Source organism: Myiozetetes cayanensis, unplaced genomic scaffold (genome assembly GCF_022539395.1).
Source record: "Myiozetetes cayanensis isolate MyiCay16 unplaced genomic scaffold, myiCay2020 scf23, whole genome shotgun sequence".
In the NCBI taxonomy this organism is placed as follows: Eukaryota; Metazoa; Chordata; class Aves; order Passeriformes; family Tyrannidae; genus Myiozetetes; species Myiozetetes cayanensis.
This window is the reverse complement of record NW_026087445.1, coordinates 10713525-10740115: the sequence shown is the minus strand read 5'-3', so window position 1 is coordinate 10740115 and position 26591 is coordinate 10713525. Positions and strand designations below refer to the sequence as shown.

The 26591-nt window shown below is 37.9% G+C and overlaps 1 protein-coding gene across 6 annotated transcripts in view; it reads right to left on the bottom strand.

Annotated features, from left to right (window-relative positions):
- RALGPS1 (Ral GEF with PH domain and SH3 binding motif 1) overlaps positions 1-26591 on the bottom strand; it is an 88938-nt gene that overhangs the window by 19250 nt on the left and 43097 nt on the right. For all 6 annotated transcript variants that reach the window (XR_007629442.1, XM_050320061.1, XM_050320060.1 and 3 more), the window contains 3 exons: positions 16385-16522; positions 14580-14673; positions 7017-7084 (listed from right to left, as the gene is read on the bottom strand). Coding sequence is in view for 5 of the 6 variants with exons in the window: in XM_050320061.1 (XP_050176018.1) it covers positions 7017-7084; positions 14580-14673; positions 16385-16522 (300 nt within the window). In the remaining variant the exon portion in view is untranslated. The remainder of the gene's footprint in view (positions 1-7016; positions 7085-14579; positions 14674-16384; positions 16523-26591) is intronic.

The following is a 26591-nucleotide window of genomic DNA, read 5'->3' as shown; positions in this document are numbered from 1 at the left end:
AACTCTCCTCTTTACTCTCCTGGCTCCACTCCTAGTGCATACTGTTACCATGATTGCTATTCTGTTATTTTGCCTTTCATGGAGACAAAGCACTCTTAGTAGGATTTTCCAGTCAGCTGGCATGAACAAGGGTTAGTTTGGTTTTCATTATTTCTCAGCATCATTTTCAAGATTATGCTGACATGCACAAAAAAAAAAAATTAAAATATTAAAACATTATTAAAAATTTGTTTGTGTTAGGGAACGTGAGACAACTTCATCAGAGTGAGCTGAGTGCTCCTTCTGAGATCTGTGGCAAGAACATTTGGAAAAGTTTACACATATCCCAAAGGATCTCACTGTTTTTTCCTTTGCATAATTTTTCCATGAATAATCCTTCAAATGTTATAAACGAACATTACTTTTGCAATCCTTCAGTAAAACATGTGAACATTTACAGTCTCTAGAGGTTTTAAAAAAAGCAACAGAGTGAAGGAGTTACAGTTCACCATTTTCTCCACTAAAAAGCTATCAATAAACCAGTACTAGACATACAAACAGAAAACTGAAAATGAGCTGCATATTATATGATGAAGAACTGAGGGATTTTTCATGAGGGTAAAACAGTCTCAACTATTCACTATTTTCTGCTGAGCAGCTAAGAAATAAAACTGATACGTACAAGCTCTGTTTCTAAAACTTAATAAAGACATTCCAAGTCACAGACTCTCTAGTTAAATCTTCGCTGTAAATTTTCACTGTTCTGTTTCCATTGTAACCAAAGTCAGTGGGTGATAATTAAAACTTTCGAAGAGAAAGACCAACTTACAAAACACACAGTAAAGAACTTAAGAAGAATTTTGTGCACAGAATCAAAAATGACACCAAAAAATTAAATCTAGAATGATGGCTATTGTAAAAGAACAGTTTTAATTTTCAGAGTATTGCTTTACAATTCAGTGAAAGCCTACTATTGCATAGAATGTGTAAGAGAAATGTGTAATTGTTTGCTATGGCTGCTTCTCAGACAAGAGCAAACTAAGAACAAGAATCTGAGTCCTTGGTTGCACCTCTCTGTGCTCCCCTAAGCTTCCCAAAAGCTCTCACACACACATGTCCTTCTGACTGCGGACCTAATTCCTTCAAATGCTTCCTGGACATAAATGATACTTTTGATTTCAGGTGTCACTAATTGCCAGCATTTGTGTTACTTACTCTGCACCTGTGGGACATGCAAAACTCAGACCTACACTTCAGCAAAAATGCTGAAGACATTGTGAGAGCATAGCTGCAGGGAAACTGTGAAGTTTGGGTTCAACCAAATACATTAACCAATTCATAAAAAAACCCCAAATTTTACAGAAACTATTTCAGGGGACTGATGTGAAAAAAGAATCAAAACCAAAAAAGCCAAAAACAACTAAACCCCCCAAAACAGCATAGAAATGCCCCTCGTCCTCTGGCTGTTCTGTATGTTCTTAGCATTCCTTGGGAGTAACAGCTTGGCAGTTAAAATAAGCATCCATGAATCGGACATTAGACTTTTTGATAAAGGAAGTCACAGAAAGCAATAGAAAGTGATTAAGTTAAAAACCGAGCATGATCATCCTCTCCTTGGAAACTTTATATTTGTTTTGATAGAATATTCTTCTACGATTTTTGTGGAGCTCTGATATATTAAGAAAAAACCCAAGTACACTAATTCTGGCTGGATTTAGTGGTTGATAACATGTGAATCCCACAGATGTGTCTAGTATTATTTGTTTCAAAAATACTCCAATGACTTATAAAAAATTGTCTGGAAAGTATCACAGAGGAAGAGATTGGAAATGAAAGAGCAGAGTTTCCTGGACTGTCTGCAAACTCATGTAAAGAAAACTTAGTGCTTCCATTTCTACCTTAAGTCCCGTGTAAGAAAAGCAGACACTGTGCACATGAAGCAATCACCAAGAACTTGCACAAAGATTAGACAATCCTCATTTCCACCGAATGATTGGCTGCAAATGCACTTAGCAAAACTATTTATTAGTTGCCAAAGCAACCAGTAAAACAAATGGAAAACTAAATGTCAAACTCAGTGTTTACACGGAAAACGATGTGGGGGGAGGTTTATTCTAAAATTCTGGGACTGCTGTAGAGGTATCACTAGTGTAGTATACCTACTTCAGAGGGTTACAAATGTGCAAACAGCCCAGTCTTTCTTCCTTCTGTTTCTACATTTTTAACTCCTACATATCAACATACTCTACATCCAATAAATTTACCTCTTCTAATTAATTAAAATACATACTAAAAGTTGTTTATGAGCTAGCTCTCAAAGCTGAATGGACGCAGCACAACAGGCTGAATTTTACCCCAATAACAAAGAAGAGAATATACCTGTTTCAGATTAATTACTCCATATTCCTGGCAGGATAGTAACATAAAAACTCTGGTCTAATTATTCTCCTCTCAAGAATTACACCAAGACCTACTTGGGGAACAAAAAATAAAAAAAGGAGGAGGTGAGGGTCCATCCCTGACTACTGCATAACAAAACACCCAAAACAAAGGCTACCCACAGCAGAGGCCTGGCTGTTGCTAACTTCAACGCTAACTCTAAAGCTAGATGCTACTTTAATGAAGGGGTTTGTTAACAATCACAGAATTGTTAAGATCGGTCTCTGATTCAGTATTAGATACAATTTTCTGGATATGATAATTATTTTAATACTATTTTAACTTTTTATATTGTTCTTCAAGACAGGATAAACATGGCATATGCCAGAGAGAGAGTATTCACTTTCTAAATTTTAATTAGCACTGGGCTGTGACCTTTTCAAAGAAACATGGTAATACAGAACATACATAAAGTTTTCTCTCCCGAGCTACACTTTATGTGCGAATTCTGAGCAACTTCAGATGCTTAGAAGACTAACTTATTTACCATATATTGCATTAAATCTTCTTTTGTTCTGGGAAAATGTATTGAGTTATACCTTCCAAAACAACTTAACGGCCGTACCATAAATGCCAAGCACCTTCCAGCCAACACTGCAGGAACACAGATGTCTTTTACAGTTAATTCAACTGGAAACTGTGAACAGTTAGCATACTATAAGCTCTCCAGCTACATTCTCTCTCTCTCTCTCTCTCTCTCTCTCTCTCAAACCACAGCAAGGCAGAATGAACAGACTTAAGTTGCTGCCAAGGAAGCTGTGTGAATCACACAGTTCCTGAAAGCATTCAACTAAGCCGCTTAAAGCTCCTTTTTAAACGCTACTTGCCAGAGAGAAGAATCTCTGCAGCATTATGGAAGACATGAAATCTTCCTGTGAAAGCACTATTCACAATTATATATGCATTTGGTAATTAAATGAGACCCTCTTAGGCACTAATATACAAAACAGAGCTTATAGTGAGACAGTCACTTTAATCAGATGCCTACCTCCTGTTCAAATTTACTGGAAAACCAATTGGCAAACAAAGCGGAAAATGGACACGTGGTTTTTCTCCAGTACTTTCCAGAAATACTGTAGGATTTAACTGTTTTTATTGAGCCTAACACTCATAAAGATACTTTAAGGGAAAAAAAAGAAACCCACAATATCGCCAGCTAGGGTAAACTGTTAATATTCTTTCAAAAGAAAGAAAATTTGGTAGAAGATAAAGTCACGGTAAAATCCAAGTAAAATCCATTTCCATCAAGAACACAAACAATTACACTTTAGGACATGAACATGACACTATTTCCTGCACTTAAGTCCATTACGGACTTTGGAATTATTACCAATGACATTGAGGTTTTTTTCTGTCTCTGGAAACACACATTGACCTGTGTGAGGATGCATCAGGTCTCAGGCAGAACTTGACTAGACTTAACTGCTATTAGGAACATATTAACTTTCTGACTGCTGGGAGAATTGAACTGATGACTATCCTTATGGGTCAAGAACCTGTATTTTACCTTAAAATTACTATAACCAGACTCACATGACCTAAACTACTGACTGGAACATTAAACTACTGCCCAAAGGACTTTGAAATCATCTATTATCATTACAGCTTGCTGACTGCAAAGGACTTACTTATGACACACAACATTTGAAGTGGAATTAATCTCAAACTATAATTTGAAACCAATTAAAATTGACTGAAATACCTTCAAATGTGCTATTTTTAATTCTCTACAGTCAAATATATCATTACTGATGTTTGAGTATTTTAGCTCAGAATTATTTAAGACTACCATATGGTTATATTTCTACTTATTAATGCCATGGAATAAACAGTAAATTATTACCATCATGCGTAGTTGAATTTCAATATAAATTAATGTTAACTTATTTAACTAGCCTCCTCCAGAAATAAATCTGTTTTTTCAGTAAAATACACCAGATTCCCTTTAGTAGTATTTTTGCAACTACATAGGTGCAGGTCACTGAAAAATTCCTGTGGGTATTACAAAATGCTGATGGCATTCATTGTCTAACTGGCAGTAAGTGAAAACTCTCTAGCTGAGCAAGAAATACAGCAGTCCACAAGTTGGTCAAGTCAAGCTTTCAAAGGAAATATTAAGAGAAAAATGGAGTAACAGGAATGAGTCAGCACTTGGTTTCTAGTCATCCACATTAATTCTCATTCTGAACAAACCAACCTTACAGAGCACATAGGGGCACTGCAGACTCAGATGGGAAAATTCATCCTCTCTTAATACTGCCAGATACTACATGATCACATATTCAATTGAGTAGGTACTACTGAACATTGTCATGATCATTTTTTTGTGGACTCCAGCTGATTTCAATGCAGTATCACGCCATATTACTTGCCTAGTTCAGGTGAGTTCAAAGTTCTTGTTTCCAACTTTGGAACTGTATTTTTAATTGCCTTCCTTTATAGTTCCAATAAAGTCTCAGACCTTGATTAAGAATTAGAGTATTGGCAATGATCATATACTATGCTGCTATGAACCAAGTTAGAACTTCCATAAACATCCTAATGAAATGTTAGCATCACAGCCCAAATACTGAGCATGTCAACATGAGCAGTACAAAGCAAAAGCCAGAAAACAAAAAAGTTTACTCATATGTCTGCTTTAAACATGTAATATGTAATCATATGAGAGGCAATGACTTAGTTTCAAGTATGAAAAAGCTAAGAATCACAAAAGCAAAAGAAAGTATGACATGATGTGGTGGGTTCATTTTGGCTGCCTGTCAGGTACCCACCCAGCTGCTCTATCATTCTCCATCCTTCACAAGATGGGGCAAAGAAAATGAGATACAAAAACCCTCGTGGGTTGAGATAAAGGCAATTTAACAAAGAAAAGGAAAGACTGCATGCAGAAGCAAAAAAAAAAAAAAAAACAACCAAGAAAAAAAAGGTTTTATCCTCTACTTCCCATCAGCAGGCAACGAGCAGTCACAGCCTGACTGAAACATTGCAGCAGATGCTCAGGAAGACAAATGCCTTAGTAACAAATGCCTCCCTCCCCTCTTTTTCTCTTAGCCTTCATTGATGAGCACGTCATATGGTATGGAATATCTCTTTGGGCACCTTGAGTGAGCTGTCCTGGCTATGCCCCTGCCAACATCTTGTCCACACCCAGCCTACTGGCCTTTTTGGCAGGGGGTTGGGTTCGGAGAGACAGCCTTGGTGCTGTGGGCACTGCTTAGCAGAAGCCTGGTACTTCAGCAGAAGCCTGATACCCTGGAAACGTATCAACACCTTTGCAGAGAAGTAAACTTCCAAATGCACGTGTTCATTAGGAACCACTTTTGAACTCACAAAATAAAAAAAAAAATTCTCCTCTGAACTATTTCCTTATTCCTATTCCACAACAACTAATAATAATATAATAATAAAATATAATGGCCAGTCTTCGCGAGCGAAGATCCGGGGAAGGTCTTTCCACCTTCCAGCCTGCGCATTGGATTTTTTTAGGTGAGACACAGTGTGCGCGGAACTGAGCCCACCCTTTAATCCTAAGGTTCATCTGCCGGGGCCAAGCGAGCTTGGACGGTGGCAGTGAGGTCCTTAGGACGTAGGTGGGTTGCCTTTAAGGGCTGACGAGCCCCACCTGCCCGGGAGTGGCCCTGACCGGGAATCGAACCCGGGTCTCCACGGTGACAGCGCGGCGCCTTTCCATTAGACCACCAGGGGCTCCTACAACAACTAATAATACTGAACATTGAGCGGGAAGAGGGAAAGCACCTTCCTGAAGAAACTGAAGACCAGGCCAACTGTTTATCTAGCTCTAGGAATAGCAATCACACTCCTGAATAAACAAGAGGTTCCCTATAAAAAACTGGTCATTTGACAGCTGCCAACACCCCTTTTTTTTTTCTCTTTTTTTCCATATTTAGTATCTTCCTTTATCTTTCTCTCATTCAGTGAGAAGAAAAGACATTTTGAATGCCAAATGAAACTGCTTGTCAGATGTGGTCTGGACCCTGTGAGTCTTTTACATTCACATGTGGTTTAACATAACGAGACAGAAAATTGGCCATTCAGGTTCAAGAGATTAAAACAGAACAGCTTTTGAGATAATGGCTCCTATAGCAATAGGTACATTTCATACAGTCTGATGTTTGATTAGTCTGCTCATAGAAATAAACAGATTAGTTTTGGTCAACTTATGGGCGGTACTCTAGATTTTTAGATGTTGCTAGAAGTGGTTACAAATCTTTTGTCCTCCTGTTTTTCACAATGAAATTGTCTCAAATTTATATGATCACACGGAAATCTGAAAGGACAATTTCCTATGTGATTCGCACTGATTTGTTTGTACTGAAAGACGGCCCTTTTATCATCACTTATTAAATAATCATGAAAATACAAGCATTTGTGAAAAATTCCACAATCTGGTATCTGTTCCAATGCTAGCAAGCACCCTGTGTCATCCCTTGACCTGCAACCGTTTCTAAGTTAAGTCAGCAATTCTTATTGTTGACTCATGCTACTGATGTACCTCTGGGTTTTCTCATACACTTCAGTGAAAGATTTCTGTAATTAAAATTATTTCCTTACTCAAATTTTCAAACAATGTTTTATACCTGCAAGATCTTCTTTGGAGGAAACCAGTCGAGGAGAGCTGTTACCTGGCTCAATTCTTAAAGACAATCTGGAAAAACAAGTTTTTAGAGAAATTAACAAAAAAAAATTCTCAATAAAAGTTGAAAGTAATTATTTTGGCAGTGCTAAGTAGGAATTTTCCTTTCTTGGAAGTGTAGTTATTTATTTAGTGATGTAACAAAACAATCATTTTTTTCAAAGTAAATCACTATCTGTTAGAACCAAGAAAGAAACTGTGAGGAAAATCTATGAAAACAAAAAGGGAAATTGTTACTTTATCCTCCCTCTCAGTGTAAAACCGTTAAGTACATATAGTCTTTTACCTGGAAAAAAAACCCTCCGAAACTTAATAATTTAGATACAAAACTAACAGCAAGCATTTTACTCCCTCTGAGCATGAAAGTGAATTTACTCTGTTACCATGTGGAAACATGCACTCAGAAATAGTTATTTAGTTATTATGACTTACAGAAAAGTAACCAAGTAACCAACACTTAATAGGAAAAGAATATAATTGGAAGAAAATATTATATGCCACTCTGCCTAACTCCACGTGTTCTGTGATGCCCTCACTCGTTCTGGCGTTATCCCACCACTCCAACATGTCTCCATCTCCCACCTCATGTCACTTCTGCCACCTCTCAAGTTTAGGCACTCGACATTCATGAGTCCTTTATTCTGCACACACAGGTTGACAAAAAGGTATGGAGGACTACAGTGTTAAGTAAGTTTTAAAGGAATAGTCATAACCCCAAAGGAAATAGCTGTTGTCACTACACAGCACTGAACACACACAGAAGCTGTGGAGTTCTTGAGCAGCTCCCAGCTGCGCACCCAGGAAAGGCTTTCTGACTGCACAGAAAAACGTGCAGAAGGACAGGGAAAGGAACCTATGGGAGAATTTCAAACTATCATGTATGGCCCAACTATCACTTTCCTTACTCCTGATTATGGGGAATACCTTCCAGTTCCTTTTTCACAGTATTCAAAAACATTGTCAACTCTGTTTCAGTGTGAAGTCAGTTAACAAACACATGGTCACTTTTCATGTTAGTGAATTTCTATTCTTCTGGTAGTACTAGATTCTTTTAACTACCCAAAGTAATGTATTTCAAGTAGGTAATGAATCAATTGTTCCTTTCCAGGCTACCTTATCTTTCTGCAAGCATGATTTCTGTGACCCAGAAGCAGTACCATAACTCCCCTAGAAACCAACAATGAGAGAGTTACAATAATAAAAGCGCATGATTCAAACGTTGATCACACGGGAATTTCTTTTAGTATGGAAAAATGGCAAAAGAACTTAATGAAGTCCTTCCCTGTAAACAGGGCCCTACAGTGTAAATTTATCTCTTCCATGTCTGTAGAAATGTTCCAGTTGCATCCCTTGCCCAGAAGTTACTCCTTTGTTCACTTTTCAGACGATCTGTTCCTCACTTATATTAGAGCTTTATTTTTCCCATGCTGTGAGCTTGATTTTTGCACAGAAAGCTTTTTACTTTTTTTTTTTTTTTTTTTTTTTTAAATAAATAATCTCCTGCAGAACTGTGCCATTTACAGATACTGAGAAATTTGGGAATTAAGCTCATTTTACCAGGTTGCCCCATATTTGACAAACCAAAGTCCTCAGGCAAAGCAGAACATGTATTTCAACTTGTTTTTCTCCAAACAGAAGCAGACAACCCTCCTCCTGCTAACCCATCACTGTTCCACAATTGCTAATTTCTTCTATTTCTACCTGTTCAGGGGAGATGTTACTTGTTCTTCCCCATATGTAAAAATAGCATGTTTAGTTTCTGCCAGCTTTGAGGAGCTCATTTCTGATGTTCTTTCCTTACCCTGCTATCAAATAAGTTACTCAGTTTTATTAGTCCTCGGGCAATAGCTACACTTTATTTGGTCACTGTGGAAACATTTGTCTGATCAGCCTACTGCAAAAAGATATGACTGCAATTCAGTCCGCATAGGCAAATCGCTTCTTTCTTTCACAGTGATGTGATTTGTAATGCATTCCTCCTGAAAACTTCTTGCTTTGTTAGACTAAAAGGAATTTAAATCTGTACATAAGGATTAGAGACTAGCTTTATTCTTAAGCACACTCATTAAGCAGGTCCAGTCTATAATTTCAGATAACTATTTACAGAATCAGGCATTATCTAGAGTTAGTGTAGCAGGACTACCTCCCATACTCAAGAAGGCCAGAAATCACTTGTCTAACTTTACATTTTGTACCATCATCAGCTTACTGCATATCAAGGTCCAAGATCCAGTACAGCTTTGGCACATTTGAAAAACAGCACAGGTGAAATACTGTCTATGAATGTGTACATCAGGGGAAGTGCTATGACCTGCTATCAGATTTAAGGCAAGAACATTCTTATACCTTCTTCAATGACAAAAGCAAGTAAGATCAACTTCCATGCAACTACTTGCACTATACTATTTCTCTCTTCCTGTTTAAAATTATTCTTGTAAAGGAGAAAAGCAGAAGATAACAAGCAGAAAGCAAGACCTAACATCTTTATGCTTTTAACAAAGTTTTAGGAAGAGGCATGTTAACATTATACTACCTAGAAAGCACCTGTGCTGTGTGCTGCACTTAAAAGTTCACTGACAAAGCAACAAATGAGTCTTCAGTGCTATAAAACCAGATTACATCACTCTCCACTGGTCGTCTCTGCAGAAAATGTGAAGTTAGATAATGTTGTTTTTCTGTTTCGTTATGCTAGAGTAGACTCATAATCTCACCCCTTCCTAAGTCTCTGACAGTTTGGTCATTGACTTCAATGATCACAGAATTCTACTATGTTTCCAAAACAACAAAAATGCAATTTAGCTATTTTCAACTTAGGAAAATACAGGATTTATTAAAAGAAGAACAGTAAATACGAGCCTAAATTTGAGTTTTGTTAAATATAAAATAGTCATGCTGACACGTTTAAAAAAATATTTTAAATAAACTGTGAGAAAAGGGAGTATGTTCTGACAGTGAGATATCATTCCTGAGCCACATTCTCTTCTACTCCCCCTCTCCTCCAGAAGGGTGGAAACAAACAAAATCGTTTTTATTAAGTAGAGATACTGACTGACAGTACAGTTTTAATCAGTCTTGCCTTTTTTGTCACCACCCAAATTCAATTTTGCAATTCCTCTGACACTGCATTTTCCCTGGAGCAGCGCAGGTTCCACAAATGCATGTGCCATCCTCCTGTCACACGTGCATATAGCTGTGCCAGCAGCATGAGCAGTGTCTGCCAAACAGGACTCTTGGAGCCAGAACATTTGGCCCCTGAGAGGCTTAGGGTTGTACTCTCAACAGGTCAGTGCAGACTTTGACACCTGATGTGCTTCCCACCAGTGTTCATCATTCAGATCCTCACACCTCCAATGACATTCTAACAACTGACTGTCCAACATCATTCACTAGCATTACTATAAATAAAAACCCACCTTGCTTCCAGCATGTCTAATAAACCACTCGTAACTCATAAAAACATTATTGTGTGTGCACCTGTGTATGATCAGAAATTCATATCAGAAATTGATATATTCATCCAATATCACAGTACTGTTAGAAGTTTTGGGTTTTTTTTTTAGGAATTCTTTTCCAAAAACAATTCTTTGCTTTACTGTGATAAGGAAGCCTAGTTTTAGTGCAAGGTCTAAGTGCTGACATATGAAGTTTTGACATTTTAAAATTATACTGCAAGAGTTCAGCTAAGAGACATGTCAGGATAAATCCTAGATATCAGCCTCAAAAACTGACCATAAGAAACTGAAATTCCAAAACCGAGGAGTTAGTATTAACAATGTAAGGTGAAACAAAAACTAAGAGTAAAATCTCTAGGAAAAAAAGTAGCATAGAAAGTCACTGAATTAACAAACACCAATTTACCACTGGGCATTAAGACAAAGCTTATACAGAATAAGGTGTAGGAAGAGTCTGTGAAGGCTTTGTTCTTGCATAGTAGGAATATGACAACAATTTTTTTTCTTTTTTAAGTTTATGATATTCCAAATATTTCCTGGAAAGTGTTAGGGCTGTTATGCTATGAAAAGTAAGCTGGATGGGCCTTTATTTCAACCCAGTCTTAAATAATACTCTGCTACTGAGTGTCGTTATAGAGCTCATTTTAGACTAACCTTCCTGAAAAGAAGGAAAATGGAACCTAACATAATGCAGAAAATAAAACAGGGAGCCAGTCTTGAACATAGTTCTCTTTCATGGGAGTATGCTCTCCAGTACAGGTTGAAACCACTGCTAGGACAGTAAAGCCACTGTTACTCAATTCTTCTGATATTAAGCAAGTGAATGAAGACAAAGAACAGTCTTACATAGAAATTGAGCTGCTCCATCAGGAGGCTGAACTAAACTTACTCATCTTTCCTGAGACAATGACAATGTTAGTCACAACAAAGCAGTGCAGTCCTCAAAGCTATCCCTCAGGGCATTTCTGACCACAATCTGCACACAAAACAAAATGGGTCTGACATATCTGGAACATTTTTGGCTGCCTGTCTAGCATTTAAACAGTAGGTCCTACAACAGTAGGTCCAGCAACATTAGGTTACTGGAAACTTCAATGTCCACAAGAATCCCACAACATTCTCCTGGAAAGACTGGCAGTCCATGGCTTGGAGAGGTGCATTCTTCACTGGGAAACACCCGGCTAATGGTTGGGCCCAGAGAGTGGTGGGGAATGGGGCCACATCCATCTGGGGCCAGTCACTAGTGGGGTTCCCCAGGGATCAGTTCTGGGCCCAGTCCTGTTTAACATCTTTACTGATTATCTGGACGATGAGATTGAGTGCACGCTCTGTAAGTTCACAGACAACACCAAGTTGAGTGGGAATGCTGACTTGCTGGTGGGCAGCAAGGCTCTGCAGAAAGATCTGGACAGGAGACACTGATAGGCCAAGACAAACAAGACCAAGTGCTGGTTCCTCCACTTCGGTTACAAAAACCCCATAGAATGCTCCAGGCTGGGGATGGACAGAGTGGGTTGAGAGCGGCCCAGTAGAAACGGCCCTGGGGGTGCTGGTTGACAGCAGCTGAAGATCAGCCATGTATGCCCAGGTGAGTAAGAAGGCCAAAGGCATCTGGATTGCGTCAGCAATAGTGTGACAGCAGGACCAGGGCAGTGATTGTTCCTTGAATCCTGGGGTCAGTTTTGGGCCCCTCACTGCAAAAAGACACTGAGGCACCGGAGTGAGTCCAGAGAAGGGAACTGAGTTGAGGAAGGGTTTGGAGCACAAGGAGCAGCTGAGGGAGCTGCAGGGGCTCAGCCTGGAGAAAGGGAGGCTCAGGGGTGACCTTCTCGCTCTCTGCAACTCCCTGACAGGAGGTGGAAGCCAGGGGGAGGTTGGGCTCTGCTCCCAAGGAACAAGGGACAGGACAAGAGGAAACAGCCTCAAGCTGTGCCAAGAGAGGTTTAGGTTAGATATCAGGAGGAATTTCTTCATGGAAAGGGCTGTCAGGAATTGGAAAGGGCTGTCAAGGGAGGTGGTGGAGTCCTCATCCCTGGAGGTGTTCAAGGAATGACTGGCTGTGGCACTCAGTGCTCTGGTGTGGTTGACAAGGTGGTGATTGGTCCAAGATTGGGCTTGATGATTCTGGAGGTCTTTTCCAACCTTAGTAATTCCATGATTCTATGATTCTACTCTGTATCCTGCAGAAGAGGCAGTCAAGCCACAACTATAGCTCCTGAACCATGTGGCCACTGGATCACCGTGAATCTCACACTAGCAGTGAAGGTTTTCCCCTCCCCCTGCCTTTGACCGCAATTCTTGGTGGAAAAGGTCTAGGGACTAGAGCTGCCTGGGAGGCCTTTTCAAGATGGACTGTGGCCAAGGTTCACTGTTATCAGTACTAGTACTTTAAGCACCTGCCATTCAATTCCTGTTCCCATAGGACTAGAAGTAACATGGTACAGCTCACACTTCTACAGCACCAGGACTGCTAGGAGTCAGTATAACCTTTTAATTGCCTATTAATTTCTCTAAAATGCTTTTCTGTAGCATCCTGCCTACCTGAACCCAAATTTGAACTGATTTTTCTATAAATCATCTTACTACTATATTGGAATATCTCTGAAGGACTGAATAATTATTCTCTGAAGGACTGAATTAGAGGTATAAATAGCAGCCTATGGAACGGGATTCCAACCTTGACTCTCCTGTCCAGACCGGTAACACCGTAATACAAAAGATAATCTTCAAACTGGTTTTACTTAAAGAACAACTGTGGAGAATAAAAGGACTGCCCTAATGATACCAGAAGGTGAGCGAAAAAATTGTTTAGGAATGGCTGCAAGGCATGCCAGGTTAGGAAAGGGTATGGCATGGTGCCACAATGTTATATGCTGCTATAACTGGGCAGTTTCTGCAAAAAAAACCAGTATATGGGTTGCGCAAGAAAGATCTGTTATTTTTAGGATATGACATCATTGTCAGGGGTTTTCTGGAGCATTCCTACTTGCTGACAAGCATGAACCTAAAGAAAGCAATTGGACTAGCACAAAAAGTGGTAGAGAAAAGCTTTGTTTATATAAACTGGCTGCCAAATTTTCCTTTTCAGTGTAATTGAGGTTCTCCTTTGGCAAAACGTGTGTTGGGATTCTGCCAGTACATTTTAGGGCAACTATCTAAGCTTCTTTCCCTGACAGCCTGGTAGTGAGACAGTTCTGTTCTTCATGCCAACGGTCACACATACGTCTCTGCAGAGAGCACTAATGCTGTCCCTGGCCTCAAAAAGAGCGGTCACTGGAAAGAGGGTGAGAGAGAAGATTCTTTCCCACTCTAAAAACTTAGTACTCTGCATTTTCAAGGCTTAAAATTCTGGCACAGGACCAGAAGATGCTATAAAACTAAAGATCCATTAGGGGAAAGTGAGAGGAAAATGTGCAACCAAATATTCAAAAGAAAATCCAAAAACTTCTTATCAAATGCAAAAATGAATGAGGAATGAGAGTTTCTTTAAGGTTAGATGTGATGAGTTTTGATGAATTTAAATTAATAGGTTTTTTTTCAATTTAAAGCTTTATTCTGATGAAACAAACACAGTAGAAAAAGATCAAAGTTCTCCAGTGCATATAAGCCGCAGCAACTTTCTTGTGGTAAGAATTTAATCTTTCCGTCTTTTTGATACTGTTTGTGACTTTAGTCAAGTTTTTCCTTGTCATAGTGAAGCCTAGAAAGAAAACCACTAAACTTGATTGAATTAGTCTCACAAATAACTAAATCAAAACAGAAAGTACTAAATGATCTTTAAGATACATCAAATATCTTACAGCATTATCAGCAAGGCTACTGCTAAAGTTAAATGATTATTAAAATTTAAAATGGAATTACTTGTATTTTTTCCAAATATTATAGTATCATTTGTTTATAGAAAACATTTCTTAAATCTATTTTTCTAAGATAGTACAGAGAAACACTCCAAAACATCTTCAGCCAAGGGCTTTTTGTTCAGCTCCTAACCAAACTAAGAACCAAGTGATCTTTCCTCTAAATTTCGAAAGCCTGCAGAAAAGAACAGTACTTACTTATAATTGTCATCTTCTACAAATTTCTGAAGTTCTTCAATATAACGGACAGACTTCAAATACTTTTGCACATGGGGCAGTGTTGTCAGATGATCTGTGGAGTGTTCAAACAAACAAACAAAGAAGATGAATATCCAAAATCGATTATTATTTCAGGGTTTTTTTCTGGTTCTCACAGTTACCTTAATGGAAACAGAGAATTTGAACTTTCCTAAAGAATAAATCAGGCAGAAATACTACTTTGACTCTAAGAAGATGTTAAAGACTTAATGGAGCAAAACTGATGCTCTCAGTTGTTAAACCAAACAAAGATACATTTAATCATCAGGAAAGTTCATGGATTTTATTAGATCTCTATCTAACAGGTGGAAAAGAGTTATTTGCTGCAAACCCGGCTAGAATTTTCACTCATTGTTCTGGGAAGATCAAAACCTGCAGCCATGGCTATTAGTGGTTCTCTTATGAACAAGAATTGAAGAGACTTAAAAATTATTAAATGATTAATTAAAAATAACAATGCTGTATACCAAGAATGAAAGACAATAAGTTCAGAATGACAGAAAAACCCCTGGACCCATGGTGCACAGACAGAAATTGTAGTACCTAATTGTAGTACCTAACTTAACTTTTATGCTCCCAGACAACTGTTTTAAAGGCACCCATTATTCCAGAACATTGTTTCTTCAAGGTCATATTTTAATTTTCATCCCGATTTTAACAAAAGCACTCAATGCACAGCATCGCAAGGTGCTTTTGACAGCACCTTGTCAAAAGGCAAAGGTCACTGAAATAATGAGGTTTCTTTGTCATTCAAAGTATTCAGAGACAAAAGTAAACTCTCAACAAGAAAATGGTATCTGAGTAATCTAGCTATTCATAATCATACATTACTGTGGCTAGTCCCTACCTTTAAATACTTTAAAATACCAAAGTTGACAACAATACCAAAGGACAAGGGCTGGATACTTCAGCATACACAGTTAAGTTCTCACCCCATGTTCTCACAATCTAACATTTCTTTTTTTTTTCCTAAGCTCTCCAAAACTGTAGCATTTAAATGTCCTGAATTTATTCATTGTATAGCTGCTGTCAAGGCTTATCAGCTTGTTTCATGTTTAAGCAATGAAAAGTCATGCTAAGTCCCCAAAAGTACGCTGAGTATTAATCAAGACCCCAAACTCAGCACATTTTTTGACATACCGCTTCCCTAGCAGGCTAGAACTGAAGAAATTAATTTTAGAGTAAAATCGCATTAACAAAAGGAACTACCTCTCATTTTTATCACTTCATCCAGAAGCAATGTATGCAGAAAAGCTTAACACAATTGAACAACTTGTATAGACTGAAATACTTGTATTTCATTTTGTAAATGTATCATCAAGATGTTAACAACAAAATTATAATGAAATGACACATTCTGCGCTCCAGATATCGTTTCTACTGCATGGTAAAGGAAAAATACTACTGCATGGTAAAGGGAAAAAACCTGATTGCCTCTGGTGGAAACAGAGTAAAACACAAATGCAATAGCTGCACTTGAAAGTATGTCTTGAAAGTAGCCCATATGTAGCAGTAAACTCTACACAACCTCTGTTACAGCTCTTACAATTTAGAATACATATTTATCTGCCCAATTTACTCGTAAGACAGAAGCTACACAGGAGTGGAAGCTACTTCCCTTATCAGTGTTCAACTCTACCAACGTTAGCCTCTTGCGTTGCCTTTACTAAGGGAAAACTCCTTTCACAATATTGTACTAAAGAAATTTTAGCTAAGGCTTAATAGGCACAACAAAATTTACCAACCATAGTTACAGGAGACTTGCAGATCAGCTATTATTCGGAGGATATTGTTCATTTGATTGGATCTTTGTTCATTCTCCATAATGCTGTCTGAAGCAGGATATGCAGAATCAATGTAGATCAAATCCAAGAGATAAATTCCTGAAACAAATGAATCAGTCAACCAATTGATCCAGTGTTTCAAACAGAAAGAGTTCCATAATTTTTAACGAATATATTTACCCCCACTGTGGTCTGGACCCACTAAACAAAGGAGAGCATTTGCATATTGAAAAATTCTATAATTACTGCTTGAGTCCTACGACACCTCTTAAAAAAGGAAAGAAAAGCTTTTGTGCACTTAGGCTAATGCCTACTATGAGCAATTTGCTGGACCATAACAAGGACACTAAAAAAAGAGGGTGAGAACTGCCCCGACTGGTGGAGTGAGTGTGGGGACGTGACCAGAGCCCCCTGCCATGCCACCAGTCACTGCTGGAAGGAATTACTGCAGCTTTGGCTCTGGTGCCAGGTTGACTTTGCTAGAAGACATCAGGAGAAGATACTTAGGCTTGATTATGTAATGATTTAAGAAAGCATAAAGAGAAGATTTTTATTTATTGATTCCTTAATTTAGAAAAGGGCATGAAAAAATGTCGGTTTTCCATCAAGAACAAAATGTACTGAGTCTGCTAAGGATGCTGTAGACTGAACAGAAATCACTGTATGTGCTCCATTCAGGGGCCACTGCAGCTATTTGCTAGTGTGTCAAAAACATTATCTTGGTCTGATTTTTTTTAAGGATTGCTCAAACATTTAGGGTCAGCTAAAAGGCAAACTCTAATTTATCATATTCCTAAACTATTCTGTGACCTGTGCAGGAAAGTTAGTGCCTCTTTATTACATAACAAAGAAGAGAACATTCTTTTGAGCAGGAAAATAACTTGTGCAGCATAAAAATCTACCGTATTTCCACACTGGATTTTCCATACTGTTTTTTGAGCATGTTTGTAATTAATGACTCCCCCTTTGCCCCATGCTTTCTTGCCCTGCCTTGAAAAGAACAGTCTTAATTCCAGGAAAATAGCTTGCTGTCTAGCTTTCACTCTTCTAGCTTTACAACATCACATTTCCTCAACAAAACCCACCTACTAAACGCAAGGCAACGCAGCTGTGCTAGTCAAGCACAGATTTTCAAAGGGGAAGGAAATGCAGGGAGCACACCTAAGCAAACTGCTTCTGAGAGAATCTCAGTATGCCTGCATTAATTACTGATAATGATCAGATCACTGGAAGGGTATTAAGGTTGCACAGTGAAAACAAATTATTTTCACATCATCTCCTGGCTGTAAGTATGCCTCAAACTTACGCAGGAAAAAAAAAACAACAAACAACAACCACTCAACAAAAAACCCCCCCACAATCCAAGCCCTTGGAAATCAGATTTCCACCTGGAAAATATAAACTCTTTCCTCAAATGAAAATGTTCTTATGTGTTCTCTAGTAATGTCTCATTACTATCATACAGAGCTACAAGTTACAGACCACCAGCATAGTCTAGCAAATCTAAGAAAACCATGTGACTTACTAGAAATTTTCTTCTTTACAGCATAATAAAAAACCCCAAACCCACAAACCTAGAAATTTTCTTAATTTGCAGTACTGAGTATCTGCATGAGCAAAACCTCATTCCCATGTTCAGTACACCCCATACTTTGCTATCACATCATTTTACAGCTGAGATTCAGTCTTGTCATGAAATTTTGCATATCTGAAGTGCGCTCTGGAAGACCTTCATTAATGTTTCTGCTCTGAGACTTAGGAATCCCTTATGGAAATACCTTGCAAGACTTTTTCTCACTCGTGCTGAGCTTGCTTCATATCTCTTTTTTCAAATCTCTGCCACCTTGACAAGTAAGTGGTTCAGTGGGTCACACTGCGCTATGTCCAGAATTAGCCAGGTTGCAATACCTAATTTCTTTACTTTTTTAGCTTATTTATTAAAGCATGACAGAAAAGTCTTACACTGCTTAGGAGGAATGAGTGAAGAAATCATATGACCCATCATTAAAAAATGAAGAAACAGAAAAAGGAGCAGCAATAAGCCAGAACAAATTAAGTTTGTTTTGAACCATTAAATGCTTTGCTTGGAAACCATAGGACCATGACTAAACTGCCTCTCAAGCCCCCAGCAATCTGTGAATTTGAACTATGAAAGAACCATATCCCTGTCATACCCACTGACATGATAGATAGGAAAGTGCTGCAGTGACCAATAACCCCACCAAAACCAACAGGGACATTTAGTCCTCATAAATGAGTGGACTAGAGTTGGATTAACAACTGAGCAACATATAAACAACTGGAATTTCTAGTCATGCTGGAGTTAAAACAAAGAAAAAGGATGCTTAGAAATCAGGTCAAGTTTTAGTCTTGTTTAACTTCCTGCACTAAAACAGATCAGTCCTTCAAAAATTTTCTTCCCATATTAAAAATGCTCTCTTGAAGAAGTAATATATCTCATAGATTTGTGTATGGTTTATAAAGGAGAGGTTCATATGACTCAGACTATCTTAGCTTAAGGATAACCTTTGTTTTCACCCAAAAAGCACCTTCTAAAAACCATTTTGAATTTGCCTTCATTTCCATTTCTACATATTTCTATCTCTAGAAAGATGGAATGATGTATCATCAAAAATTATGTATGTTTTCAACAGTTGTTTTATTTGCTCTATTTTCTTAACAAAAGAAAACACCCCCCCTCCATTTTTGTAATCTATAATAGTCATTTGAAGTTCTGAACCCATGGATTAAATATGCTGATATGCTTCAACTTTCCTCAACCACAATAATATCCCAAACCAAAGAATGAGTGAGTTTAAAGGAAGAGAGAGTAATTAAGAGTTTGCTTTCCTGGATTAACGAAGTATATACAAGAGTAGAGGGATAAAAAGAAAAAAAAACAACAACAAAAAACCACAAACAAACAAAAAACCCAACTTTATCTGATTAGAAAACCATTTCCTGTAGGTCTGTCAAGAGCAGCAATACCTGCTGTTCCTTTGTCCTTTCTCACTCTTGTGAAGGTTATGAGTACACATACTAGTTTATTACATCTCATATTAGATTTCACACATCATACTAGAGAAACACAAACAGCACCGTGGTTCTGCTTACATCTGCCTTCTTTCCACATCTCAGTCTTACTTATATTTTAGAGGGGAAAAAACAACCCAAATTCTTATTTTCAGCTTTTCTGAACTTACCCATTACAAAGGGTTCAGCCACACTGGAAACTGCTTCAGCCATCATCCCACACACTCAAAGAGTTCCTAACCCTGCCTGCTGCCATCGTGGGCCAGGCACCTCACACAGCAGAATGAGGGAAGAACTCTCATTTTCCTGGTATTGCAGTGGTTCTGTAGCAGTGTGGAGTATATCCTGAGTCACCAAGATTTCTCCATGGCTTGGAGATCCCACCTAGACTGAGATTCCATACAGTAGCTCTTCACTGTTCCCTCTTGTCCAGTGGCACAGCAAAATGTAGTCAAAGTTACAATTGCAAAAATTCTATTTGCTCACAGCCTCTATACTGCAATATGCCTTATAGCAGCTGGATCAAGGCCACTGCTCAGCTACCTTGACCAAGTCTGCAGCTATTCCCATTGATATCAAGGGTATAAACTCCCTCTCAACTCTGTAGCAGTGGCTGTTAGCATTTCTTCAGGACAAACAGTCTATTTTCTAGGACAATATACATATGAGGACCAAAGAGATACACAAGCAACAAAAAGGATGAAAGAGTGTTAGCCTAGGTCCCGTAAATTCCAAATAAAAGTGTAAGGAAATGGGCTTTTGGTAGGTAGTGGGGGGGTAGGAAGAAAAATACCAAACTGATAGATGTTGAAAAAATTAAACTGAATGCAATATACTGGAATGTAAGAGAACATGCTCTTTGTAATTACACACCAAGCAACACCCTTCTATGGTTGTTCCTCTCTGTCTCTTCTTTTAAAGCAAGAAGGATGAATATTTGATTTTTTTTTTTTTTTTTGGTGCTACAAGCTTGTATCTGGGCAGTGATATGTTGAACTATTCTACATATATGATGTGATAATAGGAACAGATGAGAATCAGTTTCTTTTGTACCAAGGAATGACAAAATCACACCCTTCAGCAAAAGACTGCAAGACCTGTTTCTCAGACGAAAGACTCAGGGCTGCCCCACGCCAAAGCAAACACACAGCACTAGTTTTTCAAACTTTGGCTCACATTTGTGCTACTGTGCACTGAAAAAAGCTCTCTAAGCTGTGGAGCCACCAGGATATTTTCCAGAGGGTGAGCTCATGGGCAGCTGCTTCCACAAGCAAGTATCATTTTCCAGTGATACTCACTTTTCTCCATTGTTACCAGAACTAATTTTGCAGCTGGGTATTGTATGCAGGCAACATTGTGCTTCATTAGTTTATGGTATCATGGAAATAATAACATGGACTAAGAAAAAGCACAGTCAAATAATCCAGAACTAAATCTATTAGTGAAAATAACTCTACGTAAAGGGAACCAATTATTTTTAAATTGGCAAAAAAAACCCCCAAACCTGTAATACCAAGCTCTTAAATTTTTACTGGCGAGCTTAAACAAAGCAGTAACATTACTAACACTTTAAAGACAGGGAAACATTTGTACAACAAAAAGAGACCTTGAAATGCAACAGTCAATGCAGTCAATGCCACCCAGATAATGCATTTTGAGTGCTCCATCCACCAGAAAACAACTTCCAAGGCTAAATTTTATTGAAAAAATTAGTTATGGAGAACTGCAGTGTTCAGCAGGATGCAAACTGAAGTCTATATAGTTGTGTCTTGATTCACAGTTAAGTTTCTCCTATAATTTTCTTTATGTAATACTCAAGGCTTCTTGAGTGAAAGAGAAAATAGCAATGGAGCAGATAATAAATAAGCATATTTTGGGGAGTTGTTGGGTACTAACAATGACGTCTTAAAAAAAATACTCCCAAGCCTTCTGAAATCAGTGGTTACTCAGCTTCACCCAGTTCTGATGAACCTTAGCTGGAGCATATAAGCTTTAAATTGTTCATGAACAGCTACGGTGTGTAATTTGTTCCTCATTAAGAAAGACTGACATAACATCCTATGAAAGACAAAACATTTTCTGTCCAGTAAATCACACGTACAAAGGAAAATACCAATGAGAAAAGCTGCAGTAACAGATACAAAGAGAAATCTAGTTTTTAAGGCATTTGCCTGGAAGTTAGAAAACCTGGGTCCAAATTTTCTATTCCCTCACAGATTTCTTTAACCAGGTCAAGTTATCATTATCATCTATTTTCCAAAAGCTGAGAGAGAAAGAGAGTGTGAGCATTTCCCTATCAGAAAGACCTCATTAAAATAAATATGACCAGGAAGACTTAACAAAACTGGGAGGTTAAATTCCTCACAGAAATACTGTAGCAATGTACAGCCTGTAGAAGGAGCAGCACCATTTATTCTTAACAATTCAGAATTTCAAATCTCCTTGGGGGTTTATGACAATTTGCACAAAGAGTAATCCAAAGGCCCACGGTGTAATCCAAAACTTTCAGTACCAAAAATTTTCTCATACATACACAGTGTTGCAAAACTGTACATAAAAAAACCTGTGCAGATGAAGACTGAAAACTTGCATCATTCTTAACTGTGTTTTTTTTTTTCCTTTTTTTTTAAACTTGTTTTTTCTAATGGATAGAAAACTACCCTGTAAAATAGTAGGGCTAACAAACCCAAAATTAGGTGATTACACCATACCACTACTGCACACTTGACATACACTTTAGTGCACAGTGCTCTGCTAAGTGTCTGTTCTGCAAATGCAAGTAAGTTAGGAAACAGATGCTGTATGGTATTTTTGTCAGTCAGACTTTCACTACTTCGCAAAACAGAATAATTAGCTGATGGGGAAGTACTTCAGATTAGCCTGAGGACTTCAATTTGTTATTCTTAAGTAGCATTTTGATCAAATACTGTACTAAACTACCACAGTTGTTTGGTAAATTGTACTGTTACTGTGAAAACTGCAAACACATGCTGTAAGAGGAGGGGAAAAAAAGTTAAATGCTTTAATGAACAATTTAGTTCTTACTTACAGTTTCAGACAATTTAGTTCCTACTTACAATCACATACACTTATATTGATATTCACAGCCCCTGAATGCACATGTGCTGCCGCGTTACATGGATGCCTGGGCACAGAGTACTCCTCCAGGATAGGAAGCAGTGTCTGCAAGACATGCAGTAACTGGCACACATAACAGAGGGGAACCCATGGTAAGTAATTATTTTCCACTTTTTTCCTCCTCAAAAATTGAATAATGACAGTGGTTTGATAGAAGAGCCAGAAGAGACGAAGATATGTTTCCAATTTGTAGTCAGCTATATTTATGAAAGCATTTTCCCACATACAGTAGTGTGGTTGTACCATACTAAATAAAGCAGAGGACAGAGGGGAAGAAACTTATCAATTAACTACTTGGTAGAAAGTCCAAATTACTACAGTCAGCAGTTTGTAAAACCGAAGATATCACTGTTAGGAGATGAGCTCATAGGCAGAAAAGCCAACAGTTTTGTGGTATCGCTGTTTTCAAGAAGACTGGATATTTTCCATGGAGTAAGGGCTGGAAAAATTTTCTACAAAACCAAATGTATATACTGGTTAACCTTGGTAGGACTTGGAATATTCTAAAAACATCTGCAAAGGCAACATGGGTTGTGTTTTGTGTTTGTGTAACCTAACAAAGGTTACACACAGAAACATTAATTATAAACTGTCTCAAGAGAGACATTAAACAATTATGAGATGTTCCCATGGATGGCATCAAGGTGATCACAGGGTTGGAAAACTTGTCACAGGAAAAATCGTTAAAGGAATTGGATTTATTAAGCTTAGACAAGTGAAGGGGTAGGAATGGGACCTGACCACTCTTCCAGTACCTACAAGGTAGTTACAGGGAAGATAGAAATACTCTCCTCAGAGCGATACTCAGCAACAGGATAAGAGGCGATGGCGGACATTCTGTCTGAATATAAGTAAAAAATCTCTTCTGTGAGTACAATTAAATATTAGAATAGGTTCCCTGGTGGAGGACAGCAACTTCCCTTGCTGGAAATATTCCAAGATTTGGCTTGACTGGCCCTGCTTTCCATAGAAGGCTGGACGAGATGATCTCCAGGGGTATGTTCCAGCCACAACTCTATTATTCTATGATAACTCTGATAAATGTGCTAGCCTATACCTACACATCTCTTATTGTAGGGGAGTTTGGAATAAAGCAGTTAGATAGACTAAACTGCTAAGCAGCAAGGTTCTGCATATACAAGCAGACAATGGATGCTGATTTCAACTGTGAATAAAGCAAGTACTTCAAGCAATCTCTTTTATCATGAGATGCAAGCAAAATTTAGCTTATAAAAATACCTATTTTTGCTCAATTAATAATAACCTACCTTATTTTGGCTCAATCAGCCTCAGCAATATCAACTTAAAAAAATTAAAATTTGATGTTGTTGACACCATATCTTTCCTGAACAGTATCACCCTAATGGATCACTGGAATTAATCATCCCACCTTTGTCACTGCAGCAATGAAGCCTAATGTAGAAAAACAGATCAGTAAGTGCAGCATAAACCAAGCAACTTTCAAACTAAGATACCAGTGCATGACAGAAAATGCTACCAATAATTCAGCTGAAATGATGTCAGGAGGTTGTACCCCAAATCACTTCTGACTGGTGTAAATAATTTTCTTATTCACTGAAACAGGCTAAAAAAATCTGAAGCTGTCTGGAGCTTTCTAGCAAAGCTTTCCCTCCAAAGGAATCAGATTTTCTTAAAAAGTATTGCCAATCTTTTTTTCCATTTTTCTCCCCAAAACACAACTATTTCCTAATACTTTTCCCAAAAAATCAGGAAAAATATATTATAGAAGATTAAATACTTTAAGAAGGTTGCATTTTAACTTTTTTAAACATATGCTATCCAGTGTCAGAAAGCAGAGAATGCTTCAAAAAAGAATATAGGAAAAAGGCAAAGGTACAATAGCTGTTTTCCAGATGTAACTTCCTGTCAGCAGCAAGTGGTGCTTAAGGGACTTCCTGAGATAGATCTTACACAAACACTTTTAGGTTTACGTCTGGGTGGTAATTTTTCTTTAAAACATTTCTTCTCTGAATTTGTCTGTTCACTTTTTCTGCTATTCTTATAGAAACACTTTTTTGTTTGTTTTTAGTGTCGAAAGATATTGTGACAATTGAACTGCACTCTGTCTGAAAAACCAATCTGCTTGATTTCTCAAAGTTTACCTTTCCAAGATTGGCACATTCTTATCTCTTTTGTTTACCTTGAGCTTCTGATCACTGACTCAAAGTTAATTTCTATGACCAGCTGTTTTATAGTGTTTTCCCTCATTTGCAAAGCCAAAACCCCTCTCTGATGACTGCATTACCCCGTTGATGATGACTGTCAGCTTCCACAGCCAGAAATAATGGGGTGTTAGTACCTTACTACTGGAAGGATGTTATTCTCCAATCATAGATTTTAATACAAGCTGATCCCTGAGATTCTCAGTATGAAAGACAAATCAACTATGACATTTTTTGCAAAGCACATCATTCAGCCTAAAACTTTTAACAAAAGCAACAAACTGCACTTCACAATACTACAAATCCAAGGAAAAGGCACTCCCACTTGGTCCAAGCAGAATGCCCACACAAAAGGAAAACCCATTTTTTTCTTCAATCCTTCTCAAAGAGCAAACACCTATTGTTATACAAACAATTCAGACATCCTACAAACGTTCAGCACATCTAAATAAAAGTTCCCTGTCATCTATCAAGTTGAAACAACTTTTCCCTGTAGACAAAACCGACACAGGTCAAAGAAACATGGTAGCTTTGTAATATGTGATTTGGAATGAGCCATGTACAAAAGCTTATAGAAACAGCTTACTTAGCTTTAAACAGACACACTCCGCACTTAATCAGAAGGTTGATCTGTGTAATAATACAATTCTTGTTCAGCAAAGAGGACAGTCAAAGAAACGGTTTGTCTATTTCTGATTTTTTAAATATTTTTATATATAACACAATTAACCTGTAAGAGAACTTTACTGACAATGACTAAAAAAACACACCACAAGAGAAGTCTCTAATCTCCTTCATTGGGTAAAAGTTTTAGGTATATAATTGCACTTCTCTAAGTGACCTAAAATCAATGGATCTTAACTATATGCTAAGGAGCTTAAAAGGCATTATGGATGCTTTATAAATATCATCCTAAATAAACAACCTCATCCCCAGGAAATCCTGTTTTTTCAAGAACCTCGCTGCTGCAGGACGTAACTGCAAGTTAGAAACCTTATTTACTTACAAAAGCAGAGAATTTAAAAATATTAATTTTAAAATGAAAATTAGATACTCTAGCCAAGTAGTGATCACCTACCCAGCTCTACAAGGAGTTAGGAATTGGAGAAATCAGCATAGGAAACAGCCACTTCAACACCCTGGCAAACAAACCACTCCCTTCACTCTTCCTGCTCCCACTACCCTTCCTTGAGCAGCTCTGTTTATCTTAGGCTGAAAAGGCACCTTGGAAAGGAAGGAGTATGAATCACATAGAAGTTGAAAGGAAAATTTAATAGGACTATTGACAGAACTGTCAAAAATGAATAGAATTATCACTTTTTGGTTCAATTTTCAAACTGGTGCATTGAAAAAGCTTTGGACGACTTTAATCCCAAGCATCCAGACTATGCTACTAAATAGCACTGAAATGGCCACTCCAGTCCCTGCGTCCTCCTCCTTAGAAGCATAAATTAATAAGCTTTGAGTTAAAACAGAAAATAACAGTAACATAAAAACAGTAAATAATTAGAGGTGCTAATATTCCCTGAAGGAATCCCAGGCCATACAGTAAAGGTACAAGAACTTAAAAAGCCCAAGGTGTACTGAATTGCTAGTGCAATATATTTATATGTGGGGCTTTTTCTGACATCCACTTTTATGATGGAAATAATCTATTATTAGAATAGCAACTACTTGCTTTCTAACTCGAACAGAAATAGTTTGTTTTCATACAGTATCTTTAAACCTCTTTCTTTGTCCTTTTGTTACTTAGTGTTCTCATGTTGGTTTCCTCCATTTCTTCAAAACCCAAAGATCTTTAAAACTGACAAATA